A 12,669-nucleotide genomic window follows, 5' to 3' on the forward strand; every position below is an offset into this window, starting at 1 on the left:
CGCGTCTAAGGTAGAAAACTGGGCATCACGTATCGAGAATGCGGATCTCCCAGAGTACCAGCTGGAAGACTCAAGAATCTTCCATAAGGCCTGGCATACCCTTCTGTGGCCTGCCATTCTCAGCAGGCGCCCTCTGACGGCCAATCGAGGAACGATCTCCAAAAGTTCCGGGCGACGTCGTCGTCCTTTCGCTCCCTTGAAATCAGCAGGTTTTCACGTTGATCTGCTGGGATCGACAGTCCGGCGAGGAACTGCGCCGCATGGTGAGCTGGCTCTTGTGCTGGCTAGAAGTGATCTCTGAGACGTCTGGGTGATGTTCCATTCTTACCGAAAACTCAAAATTGAGAACTCAGCCAAGACACGCTGGCCTTGCGCGCTGTCACGATGAACTTCTACGCGTAGACCCCCGGGATCGCTACAGGTAAACCTCTCGGAACAATCATCCCAAGGCAGGCCCAGAGATAGTTGCGGCGGGCTCTCCGCTCGAATAGATCGTAGCTAACGTGAAAAATCTAAGTCGGTTGATAGAGACCTCCCTTAGCACATCCTCTGCGTTCTGAATGTCTGCGCTTAGAGACGGTTGCGTCCGATGAAGCAGTACGGAGTCCTGAGAGGTACAGACTTGCGATCGTTCCAAAGATCTGGAGAAATTTCAATTCGAATGAAATCGATTGAGCTAGAGAAAGACCTTTTTCTCCGCTGAGCGTCGGGTCTCGGTCGAAATATCGAGTGGAAGTTTCTCTTCCTGCTTGAAGAACCTCCGGATTGGCGTTGGTCGCTTTCCATTCACTGCTCTGGGTCTAGGCTCCCCGATCTCGAAAAAGGAAGTCATCATTCGGAATCCATCTGAATGCTCTGACAGCATCAGGGAAAAAGTGATCGGAAAAAACTTCTGTCTGGATAGGATGTCTCTTCCGCTGATTCCGCGTTCTAATTCTGCTACTCGATGTTTCTTCTGGAGCAGAATTCAGACGCACGCCACGCATGTTTGTTCAGGCTTTATCTACAGGAGCGCCTAGCAACACTCACTCAGGTGATGTCATGTAGAGGATTCAGGAATAAACTTCAACGGGATGGCTGCGAAATGACTTTGAAGCCGAGTCAGCGAAACCCAGGCTGTAATCAAAGGCGAAGCATCGACTTTCGGAGCGGGGAGTGATCATGATTCGCAATGAGCTCCGATCGAACGTCAGATGTAAACGGAGCATCTGGTCGCGTTCGTAGTGTTTTCCCCGGGAGGATGTGATTCCGATCGAGCCTCGCGTAAGATCAAGGACGCAAGGCCGACAAACGTCGACCGCTCTGACGTGAGCGTATGAGTGCCCGACCATGTCCTCACTCCTTCACCGGGATGGACCTCCCGAAAGTATATCAGTGCACTCGAATTCCACCCGATGGCGGAATCTTGTGAGAAGGGGTTTCCCTGTGCTGATTTCTCTTGTATCTCCGAAAAACTCGATGAGTGATCGTTCTCCAGAGTCCGTCATTTGAGCTCCACCGACGAGTTGAGAATTATGCGGGAGAAAGCTCCTAACAACCCGAGAGTTGGTGGCGTCATTTCTCGAAACCCGCTGTCGAGATGGGGCCTGAGTCGGCTCGGCTTTGGAGGGGATCTCCTGCAAAGCTGCGATTCCGCTACGTTCGTCGTCATCCTCACGGGAAACATTCTCGAGATTCTCCGACGTCCATTCTGGAAGTTCTCGGGTTTCAATATACGGAATTCGAATGCAGCTGGACATTTGCTCAAACAGCTGTCTCCGGTGAGTCAGTGATCCAGCCGGCTCTCGCCGACATCACGAGAGCCCGCATAACAATGACTTCGAGGATCATTATATGACGATGAACCGTAGATCGAGACGATCCTCGGTGACGGATCCGGCAGAGGGCATCCGCAGCCGATGCTCGGTTTCGAATAGAGATTCTTCCAGTCCTGGGTTCTCCGGCTCGTGCGAACGCACACCATGCCTGGAAATAGGGATCCCAGGAGAGCGGCCTGAAAATTCGAGCTCGAGTCTCGACAGCGTCAAGACGAAACAAGATCAGCCGACTGTCTCACACTTGATGCCCCTTGACTGCTGGTCGTGGGTACCGGTGTCTGTCGGATCACGAAATGCTTCAGACGATCGACCAGCAATCTATGCATCCGTCACCGTCGAGTAATTCGATGTGAATTCGACGTTTTATCGCTGACCCGATGGATTTGCGTCTAAGGTCTCTGAGGTAATTGAATAGCATCCCGACGAAGAGCTCCCGTTTGCCGTTTGCTTGTGAGAGGCTTCCCTCGTGACAACCCAGGTGACTTTCGCTAAAGTCGGGGACTGTCCTCATGGGGATGTCTCCGCAAAGCATTCTGGGACTCACAAGGAAATATTTCGCGAGCAGGAGGTGGAAATCGATGCGGGAGATGTGGAAATGCATTTCACCTAGCTCTACTGATGTCGAGATTTGTAGGACTCAATTCCACGATTAAGTATTTTGAATTCGTCTCCGAAGGTTCAAGATGATTCGCACGGACTCTTTGACTGACGGGGATAAACTCCTGATCATCGCGAGTGGATTCGGATTCGTCGCTTTCGTACTGGCAGCGACCGTATGCATCGTCCAGCCCACATGTTTCATACACAGAAAAATATGGGGCAAACGGGAACGAGGTCAGTTAAGAGCACACGAATGCTCTTGTTTCCTGCGGAAACTTGTTCTTGAAAAAGCCTCCGAAGCGAAACGTATACGGTCGAGCGCCTGCCATCACCTAATGGTCAATGAACAGCATGGAACAAATGTATTACCTCATTGATTCGAATCCCTTTCCTTAAGAGCGTGCTGCGCGCATCAAGGCTGCGCAGCAAATGGGGATCCCGATCCCTCTGGCTGTTCTCTCGCCAGAAATGAGGAAAAGTCAGCCATCTCTAACCGAGGATGAAGAGGACAAAAAGGAAGCCACAACGACTTTCGCTTTCCAAAGAGGCGGAGTAAGAGACTCCACCTACTCCTCCATGTCGAGCGGCAGCCGCGGCGACGCCTCCATAATCGTAAGTGAAGTTCACGAGATTTCTTTCCCGCCTGGATCTGGGCATCTCCTCGTTCCATCTCATTGCGTGGCCTAAAGTTTGACAAGGCTGAGCGAGTTTGCGCCTACGTCGATTCGCCAGTGCCGATTGTTCGCTCAGAGTGATCCGTCGCTGTCGGTTCTGAGCGCCAGCCGTGCGATACCTTCCCACATATTGCAAGCCGACGAATAGAATCGCATTTTCGCATCCTAGAGTCCCATTCGCTCATTTGTCCGCTAGAATGAGCCTCATTTTCGGCGGCGCACATCGTCCTGGCTGTAATTCCCAGTTTCGGCAACGTGACAGTTTTAGGATTCAGTCCGGCAAAAGAGTAAAGGAATGTCCGAAAGGGTATTGTGTATTTTGGAAACAGTTGTCCCTCCCGGACCGGACAGAATAAAATCAAGGTCAATGAACAAAGTCGATTCCAGAGCGATTCCATTCCCGAGACGAGTATCCCCGAGGAAGGCCTGGTACAGGGACACGTCACGATCACGGTACGGTTCCTGCCTCAGCCAGATCTCGAGAACGAACGCATTGTTGGTCAGCTGGGCGTCAATGTTAAGGTGGGTTCTCTGACTCTGTGAGTCATCTTGCATATAACAAACGGAATTCCTCCCTCGACTCTCGTAGTTTTCGTTCGCATCGACGGCATATGCTTCAAACCGAGCGAAAGCTTCTTGACGGAGCTTGAGCCATCCGATAATGTTCATCGGGTTGGTCTTTTTCAGGACGCGCAAGACCTACCTCTGCGGCCCTACGGTGGGCTCTGCGATCCTTACGCTGTTGTTCAGGTGGTGCGGGACGTAAGGAGAATGCGCAAAAAGAAGAAAGGTCCCTCCAAAATTTGTGAATTCAAAACACAGGTACGGCATGCCAGAGACGTTTTCCCTCCGAGTGAACGACCGAATTTCGCCGTGCATAGAGTTCAAATAGCCTGATGCCTGACGCATTGTAGAGATGAGCTCTTTGAGTATCGGGAAGACGTCAATCCGCGCACAGGTATAGAGGAGAGTTAGACGAGCAGCAGTCGATCTAGTCCAAATTGAGGCCAATCGTCTTGCCAATTGAGCCGCTCGGTCTCATGGAGTGGCACGGATTCTTTAGATCATTCCTATATGCAAAAATAAAGGCATCGCTCCGAGTTGTTCGGCGACGAGGGACGCTATCCGTGATAAGGTGTTTTATATTGACGAGTCTTGCTGGGATAGTTCGTTCATTAGCTCTCTCTTCGTCCGGGGACGGAGCTCGCTGGGAGGGCCACGAGTTCTCTCTTCTAACTTCTTCCCTTCTTGCTCGCTCCCGCTGTAGGTCCGACGCAAAACCCAATGCCCGCTCTTCAATGATGGATTCCTCGTGCCGGTGACGCTGACGGACATCCGGGAAGGAGGTTTATGGGTTAAGGTTTTCGACGCCGAGAAATATTCGAATCATAGCAATTTGGGAGAAGCCATCCTTCCGCTTAAGCGATACGATCTCGAGCAACAAATTCAAGAGCATATCGTGACCCTCGACCTGTCCTCGCCCTCTACGGTACGGAACGTGACCGTCTTACTCAATTGCCTGCATGTCTTGACTTCTAGCCATACCGGCATGTCTTCTGGTTGCCTTCGTATACCCGTTCCGTAGATCTGAATCCGATTCTGAGATTGATTCTGATTTTTTCGCTCGAATATTCGCCTGAACTCAAAATGAACAGCTGTCCGGCCCAAGCTCCCAGTAGTATTCCCTCTGAGAGCTCTCGATTATGATCAACTCCGAAGCATTAGGAAATTCTATACCGGCTAAGATGGGTCGAATTCCATGAGCAGCACCTCGGAGAAATTCAGATGGGTCTCAACTATTTGCCCACATCGGAACGGCTGACAATCAGAGTCTTGAGCTGCACGAATATCCAAATCAACAAATCGAACGCCCAGGAAATGACCGGTGAGCTCGGATCCTCCAAGGATTCATTGGAGAGATAGGTCATGATTTATATTTATGATGATGAGCATGATATAGTTCCCTTTCGGGACTGGGATCTTCTGCTCCGCACCGCAGAACTCGTCTTCCGAATGCTGCTCTATCACGGCGGTAAACTAGTGAAGCGCAAGAAGTCGACACCCAGGGTTGTAGGGACCATGAGCCCGAACTTTGACGAGAGCCTCACGTTCGACGTTCCTCAAAGCGAAATTGACAACGTGACCTTCGTCGTTGTGCTTTGCGCTTCATGTCTGGTGAGGAATTGTCTTCGGGGTGTAGAATAATGTATGCTCAGGTGATGGGTTTACCCGTCAGTGGGGCTCTTGACAGACAATCCCACGACTCCACCGCGGATTTTTTCCTGAAAACTATTGTCCTCTTTCAATTTTCAGAGCGTTTCCTCGCCCGAGACCCCTGTGTCGCCAACGGCGAGCTTCCAGGATAGCCCCCGCGAGTACCTCGGAAAGGTTACACTCGGAAGCGGCGTTAAAGGCTCATGCTTGCGGCATTGGGAGAGCATGAAGTTGTCACCGAGACGTGAAGTTGTTCAGTGGCAAGCTCTTGTGTGATTGGATCTCAAGCTGTGGGGGAACCACTTCGAGAATACGATGAGCTGTTCCTCGGCACAGATTGACGGTGATCCCGGAGGGCGATCCGAAGGAAATTCTGGCGACTAATACAAATTAGCTCTTTAGAGGGCAAAAAATTGATCAAGGCGCTCCGGCACTATTGTTTGTGACAGAAGTGACAAATCTGTGATAAACGCGCAATCTCCAAAATGTGGAGGATGAGCCTCTACGTGTTTCACCACTGCTTAAGTCGCCTAACGGAACATATAAAGGGCGAATGAACCTTATCCCAATCAATCAATTGGAATATCGCATGACATCACTCGACTGGAAGTTATACGGAAACGACTTACACACCTGTTCGCCGACGACGTTTGTGTGATGCGCGCGAGAAACAAAGGGGTTCTCGGGGGAACAGGGGACGGATCACACATCAATGAGTTAATCAATCGGCGGGGAAGAGAATACTTCCTCTGAATGAATAAAGGGATGGAGGAAATGCACAACACGGAATGTGAGAATCGTTTTATTCAATATTGCTTACTTTAAGGTATCTTACGAAGAGTCGATCTCACAATGATATATGATATAGTTATCGAGAAGGAAGTACCTCGATAACGGTTCGAGGGAAATAAATAAAGTCTCAACGGACATCCGATGCGATACATGATGAACTCTCATAATCATAATGGCAGTTTCCCAAACCTATGTGCTGCTCATGATGATTACATTCGATGGTTTTGGCAAGCTTCAGTTTTGGACACTATTCTCAAGAGATTCGCCCATCTTGGCGGACGCGTCTTCTCTCTAATAACCCCTGTGATGCTTGACTTTCTTCCCTTTGACCTTCTTGTTCTTCGATTGCCTGTGAGTCGGGGGAGCTTCCGCCTCAGCTTTTGCCTCTTCGAGTTTTTTGATGCGTTTCTGCAAGGAATGAATATTAGTTTCCCGATATACGGCTATCAAGGATTAGCTCAAGGACAAGCAATCGATGCTCTCCTGGCCGCCAGCTCGATGCGACGATGATCTGAAGACCTGTTCAGAAACAGGATAGATGAGTCGCTCGATCGGGCTTCTCGCCTTCTCCGTTTTCATATTCTAATTAATTCGAGTCAATTGACGGAACTTTTCCAACGGATTCGCTCCCAGCTTCCGGCCCGTTTCCGGCCGTCGCGGTTTAATGTGCTCATTCATACGGCCGTCTATTGGAGCAACCATATCTGAATGAGCCCGCCGACTGCGATAGATAATTTCCATTTGGCTCTCATTCTGCGTTCGGGTCCAGAAACCTTCGGCTCTCAGAAGGGAGATTTCGATCAAGATCGATCACGGAGTCTCGGATAGAGTGCATGATCTGAATTGTATGAAGTGAAACTCCGCAAAGTGCATCCATCCCTTCTCTCCGCGTCGGTGACCATCTGAGGAGTTTGTATCATGTGTCATGAAATTCATCAGAGCTTATTTACCCAGCTCGGGGTTCAGCTGTCTTCTCGCGAAAAATAGGTCATACTCGATCCGAAAGCCGCCGCACGCGATTTATGGCAAGTCATCCAGTTTGGAATGAAGAATATTCAAATCGTCTGTTTGTTTAGCGCGTGAAGGACAGACTCCGTGTACGGCGCGAACTTCATCAAAGAGCCGACGACATTGAGAGGTCGGAACTCCGCACAGACTATGTTCATGTTTCAATGAGCTACTCATTCAGAGACGCCCGCGAAAGGGCATGGTATCGGCTCTATTGAAAACCCGAGCACGGACCCTAAGCCAATTATAAGCGGAAAATTCAACTTCAAAGGGCGTTTCATGTGACACAATGGGTCGAGGTCATCGCGCCCGTCTATCGCGGAACATAGCGACGCGATTCCCCCTCGCGGGGCGATCATCGCCATTGCGTCGATGTATGGAACGATATTGGAAGTTGTCGCGAGCCGCCTAATGGAAACAAGCCGTTCCGTATTATGCTCCGACAGGTAGGTTAAGCGCGACATGTCCCTCTGCACAGTCCTACAAAGCTTCTGGAAGAAGCCACCGATTCGGAACAACTGCATTTTACTGGAGCCAAACTGCATTTCACGTCGGAAACTCGGTATTCTACATCGCGAAATTCCAACATGCGGAGTGCACATACGCAGCCTCACCACGGAAGTTTTCTTTTCACTGAGCACCATCGTGTTGTTCTCACCATGACGTGAGAGGTATCGTGAGGACATACGTGATCCGAACGCTCTGGCTAAAACTAGTCGAGCACTCACCATGATGCGCTTCTTCTCCTGACAGGCGTATTCGCTCTCGTCAACGTCGTTGTAGCAATCGCTCTCGTATAGTTTCGGCAGAGGTTTCCCATGGAACTCGCACAGCTTCTCTATCGGTCTGGCCTGGATTTGAAGAAAATCAGTAAATGACCGGAACACTGGTAATTAGATTACTACGATTCCGATGGAGGGTTCGTTGCTCACCTTGACCACGAGCTTATCGAGTTTTCGTGGCTTTTCCTGGGGACAGTAGAAGACTTTCGGTGTGTCTTGATCGAAGACGATCGACTTCCGCACGAGGTCACCGAAAGCGATGGTGGCTACCTGAATTTCAAGTGTTTGCACGAATGAGTTGACTGTTTCTCGACACCCTCTGAGAGAATATTTCCCAGAAAAGAGGAGTGTCTGTATGGCGGGACTCCGAGAGATTCGAATTGCTCAAATGGTTCCGTCAAGACTCGAAGCAGGTACTTACTCCCATGAGGAGTAGCAGTCCGTACATATTCCCTGTAAAAAATATTCACAAATTACTTCAAGTCGCTTGGCTCCGTTGCCGTCATGTTCCGGTGAGCGACATTCTGAATAGTGAGCGACAGTCTGGCTGGAGTTCGGGACGGATACAACAAAACCGCGGCCCGATTTCCTAATCGTCGCCCATTAAGGTGTTTCGGAAGTTACGTGGAAGTGCGCTTCGATAGAATGTTCACTGAACAAAAGGAACCGGTGTAGAGCAAAGTTGGGGGAACTTTTCATCCCCTCGAAATCACGCTCATTCCGTTCATTGGAAATCGAACCCAAAGCAGCTCGTCACAACGTGTGGTTAAGTCCCGCGAAAGGGAATAAAGACGACATCCTGAATGGCCGCCGGCTGAACTAGATCCGACTTCCATGTATCGGCAGACAGGTAGCATCCCGACAGCATCGATCTGTCGGGCTGTTCGAGTCTCTTTGCTCGGTGACCTGATGATCCGGTGACATTGTTGTCGGGAGCCGAGTTTGCTTTCGATACTTTGAAAGCCTTTCCCCTGGCTGCCAAGCATTTGCAAACTAGAAGTTTCGTCCGGCCGCTCGAGCTGACGGCAAACGAGTCGATGAGCCGTTGGAGTGATCCATGTCCAATCCATGGACTAGAATCGATGGAAGAAGAAAATGATACCGGAGCGGGCCCGACGAAAATCCGAAATTCAAGAACAAAGGAGCGAGCGACGCCGGCTGACTTCTTTCGACTACAATCGCCATCCATGGACTGACCGGTGGATGTCCGAGACCAGCGCCCAAGACTTCCCACTCAATTCCCACTCGTTGACCTGGTGGATCGAGAGAATCACCGACCGACAAGATAGGCTTCTGGGAGCATCATGGCATTCACCGTGTCTCGACCCTTATCGGGATGATTCATAGTCAATCAAATCCCCCGATGGAACACGCAGGACTATGATTCTTTATGAGTGATCTTAAGCTCTAATTTTATGATGCTGCCAGGACACTTCGTGAACTTTTACGCAGCAGCGAGACTAGGACTCTGTTTCGGAAGTCCCTGGAAGAATAAGAGCCCCGATCACGGAAGATATTACAACTAATCTGTCTACTACGAAAGATGCTTCTCCCGTTCTTGGCCGTCTCGTACTCAGCGGTTGTCATCACAGCTTTTGATACTCGAGATAAGCGTCGATCACAGGGGTCGTCGAAGTCCCCAGCAGACCGTCCGCTCGGAGTTTTCTCGATGGCCACATCAGGATGGGGAAAGACTGCTTGTTTCGTATCGAGTTTCTCCAAACTCACTGAGAGTGAGCGTGAAAAACACGGAATATCAACTTACTCATTCTGATTCACCACTCTTGAAGGAACTGTTCACGAACGAAGGCAGATCTCGCAGCTGACCGAAGTCTTCAGTCTTCAGAAAGCGTCATGGCGTCGTCCGTGAGCCTCCCTCGTCGCGCATGCGCCGTATGATGACCACTGAAGCTTACGGTCGCGCAGAAGAATATTCATCGCGAGGAACGGGAAGCCAAAACCATTCCCTTCTGGCCTCTTCTGCTCCATCGTAGCCGACTATGGCGATGGACTCATTCGATGACTTCGTCATCCGGGACTTCGGGATAGTTTGTTGCCCCTCTTACATCGACGGTAGGGACCGGAATAAGGATTGATTCCGATATTCGAGCCCATCGACATCAAAGGTTCATCGGAAGAAGAAACCCCGATCACGAGAACCCCAGAGAAAGCTAGGCATGCGTACACCGAGACTTCTCTCGCAAATACATATATGAGAGTCCGCATGAGCTCGTAGCGCTCGATACCCCCCACCGTCCCGGAATTGCCCAGCGGAATTCATTGCAGCGATATTTCTATGGCCTTGTCAGTCGTTGCTTTCCGAAACTTGGTTGAAACGTGACCGATGGTGGCGGGAAACACTTCTGTGCCCGAATGCGGCAACAGAGAAAACGATCCACCTGTTTAGAGAAGAAAAGCTTGTAGTTGTCATTGCTCATGTTTTTCTCTCTCTCTGAATATTTGAATTTGAATACGGCTCCTCTGAATGCGGAATGGAAACGGGACTGAGCTTCGCTTTTAGCCGAATTTCGGCATAGCCGCGTTTTCCGAGCGCTGACGCCCGACTTCCAACCGTAGAGTTCAAGGTTCTTCTGCTGAGATCGGCTACTCATTGATATGTCGACGGGAATATCGGGAACCACCAATCAATATGCCGTGGCCGGATGTACCAGGGTCAGTTTCGCCGATCAGACGAGTTCCTTCTCTGGTTTTGTCTTTGTTCCTTCGTGAATTCGATCCATGGGATTGTACGGTCTCGAGGTGAATTCCGCTCTTCTCTTCCCACCACCGCGTCGTGAAGAGGGTGAACCGCAGCGCCAGTGACGGCTCCGCACACCACGAACCATGGGTGACATTTCCGAGACGCGTTATGCTGCGGCGATTCGTCGCGGGCGGCGCGGCTTTGTTCGGTTCATTTTTGCGGCGGCGAAATTCTGGAGCAGCCTCGGAATTAGGGCAACTAACATCAGAAGTCGAGACCCCGACAAGCGTTGCGATCTACCGGACCCTTCGATTTATTTCAAGCTCAAAACGGTCAGGCATTCATTCTGTCGACAGCTAATGCACAATAGGCGATTGAGAACTCCCACCCGGACGCGGATCAGGTCAAATACCCGTCTGGATCAGCCGATCTGGAACCTTGGGATGAGACTTTTCGAGATGAAGAGGAGATGAGCTACGCGGGAATCGAGAGACAGTCAAGACACGGTGAAATGCGAGACTTAAATCCATTTTCGGGATAACTTCACATCTCTCGAGACGAAACCGTAAGATTGGATCATAGACTCAGGTCAGAGTTCCGTGAAGCTTCAGGAACCGAGGACATTGAATACCACGATGTATGCCGATCTCACGAATAATGTCGTATAGTCTCCCTGGCCCTGATGCTGGTTAATACACGGCAGTCTAGGAAAATAATCCGTTCTGGTCGGAAAGTAATTCAATGGAAAGTGTCCACGGGGCTGCTGTTGTGCTCTCGGTGGTCGTCGTCGATTGCACAAAGTGCGCATTACGAGGTACTGGAATCGAGTGAAAGTTGTTGCCTCCCATTGAAACAATGACCGCACAGTGGGGCAGAGTCAAGTTGAGCAAGATCCCCTCGACGGAGTATTCGATGCACAGAATAACGGTCCAGCTCCCCGGGAGAGGTGCAGCAGCGGCTCGTTCCATCGGATTCTAGAGGGTTCGAACTCGGAGTCTCCTCTACTCCGCGCCAGGAAAAAAAATCGAAGAGTTTCACTTGAGGAATCTTGATCGGAATTTCTCCCAGAGTTTTTTCTCATCTTGGAGCTTCCAAGCGTGAAGATCTCGATGGGTTCCCGGCTCTTATTAGCCCGTGAGTTTTCCAGGTCTGAGGCAATAGAAAAACCGCTCCACTATTCGGCATCACCTTCGAACGGATCACACAAAGCGCATCCTGTGTTGAATGTCCTACCTGCCACCCGGCCAGTATGCCTGCCTGCTTTGACCCAGAGGAAGTTGAGGTGAGGGGTCTACCAGTGACCGGCCAGCCATCCAGCCACCGTGCGACTCACACGACCGCGTCATTACAGTGGCCGGGCATCATCTCACCTCAGGCCTCAGTTGACAGTGCATCACCTCCGTCGGTTCAATTATCTTTCGATCGGATAAATTCCAGACGTGGATAACATTGGAGAGTTTTATCGATCGGTGCTCGAGCAGACTCGTGTCTGCATCGGTGAGGGTTCTAAAGCTGTTCCTCGGACGCCGGACCGCTACTCGGAATCTTCAGTGTCCGGGACGAAGAATCTCGAACGACAGACGCGGGAAAGTTGTGAGAACGAAGTTAACATGACGCTCTTTGCTGTGCCACTCAGAGCCGGATACTGAAAGTTGCTCTCATCATGAACATCTTCAACACTCGAGTGAAGTCACGCTGCATGTTCGATAGGCATTCGTGAATACCCGGAGGTGAGCATCGAAATAAATTAATTGTCTCGCGAGTCGATCGTACCGGAAAGCTCGACCTATGCCCCACGAGCTTCGCTGATGTAATAACTTCCGAAGAGGTTATCCTTTTCCGAAGTCGGTACATTTCGCTAGGATCTGGCTTCGGGAGAATTTCAGGGGAAAACGTGGGTAGCTCGAATATCGAGCCCGTGGATTTCTCCGCGTTCGTCCTCAAATCCGACGAGGGAGCGAGAGCTGGAGAATTCGACGTCAAAATCAAGATTATCGTTGAAGTTTGAAAATATCCGACTGAGCCCCTTCCGGTCGCTAAGAATCGCGTGATCCATACGGAGCCGGCATTAATACTCGATC

The 12,669-nt window shown here is 50.5% G+C and overlaps 2 protein-coding genes across 2 annotated transcripts; one reads left to right on the plus strand and one right to left on the minus strand.

The window, feature by feature from the left end:
• The first annotated feature begins 279 nt into the window (after positions 1 to 279).
• Positions 280 to 5,911, plus strand: LOC100909132 (synaptotagmin-1). Its single transcript, XM_029112305.1, has 9 exons — positions 280 to 421; positions 2,494 to 2,651; positions 2,815 to 3,038; positions 3,479 to 3,613; positions 3,779 to 3,913; positions 4,359 to 4,580; positions 4,859 to 4,976; positions 5,091 to 5,266; positions 5,405 to 5,911. The coding sequence occupies exons 2-9, from the start codon at positions 2,501 to 2,503 to the stop codon at positions 5,579 to 5,581; spliced, it is 1,338 nt and encodes a 445-aa protein (XP_028968138.1). The 5' UTR covers positions 280 to 421; positions 2,494 to 2,500; the 3' UTR covers positions 5,582 to 5,911.
• A 336-nt stretch (positions 5,912 to 6,247) lies between these two features.
• LOC100906228 (uncharacterized) lies at positions 6,248 to 9,724 on the minus strand. The gene is made up of 5 exons (XM_003746101.1): positions 9,653 to 9,724; positions 8,309 to 8,340; positions 8,038 to 8,157; positions 7,834 to 7,956; positions 6,248 to 6,505 (listed from the first exon to the last, which is right to left on the minus strand). Exons 1-5 carry the CDS (start codon positions 9,654 to 9,656, stop codon positions 6,389 to 6,391), a joined length of 396 nt encoding a protein of 131 aa, XP_003746149.1. The 5' UTR covers positions 9,657 to 9,724; the 3' UTR covers positions 6,248 to 6,388.
• Positions 9,725 to 12,669: the final 2,945 nt, after the last annotated feature.

This window comes from Galendromus occidentalis, unplaced genomic scaffold (assembly GCF_000255335.2).
Source record: "Galendromus occidentalis unplaced genomic scaffold, Mocc_1.1 scf7180000077488, whole genome shotgun sequence".
Lineage (NCBI taxonomy): Eukaryota > Metazoa > Arthropoda > Arachnida > Mesostigmata > Phytoseiidae > Galendromus > Galendromus occidentalis.

Bases quoted from the DNA above. Each gene is read 5' to 3' on its own strand.
- LOC100909132 (XM_029112305.1), top strand. From the start codon at position 2,501: ATGATTCGCACGGACTCTTTGACTGACGGGGATAAACTCCTGATCATC. The intron at 3,039-3,478 runs GTTCACGAGATT...AGTCGATTCCAG, and splicing joins CCTCCATAATCGTAAGTGAA to AGCGATTCCATTCCCGAGAC. The intron at 4,977-5,090 runs GTGAGCTCGGAT...TCCGCACCGCAG, and splicing joins GAACGCCCAGGAAATGACCG to AACTCGTCTTCCGAATGCTG.
- LOC100906228 (XM_003746101.1), bottom strand. The intron at 8,158-8,308 runs GTAAGTACCTGC...CTTGAAATTCAG, and splicing joins GACTGCTACTCCTCATGGGA to GTAGCCACCATCGCTTTCGG. The intron at 7,957-8,037 runs GTGAGCAACGAA...CTTCAAATCCAG, and splicing joins TCGATAAGCTCGTGGTCAAG to GCCAGACCGATAGAGAAGCT.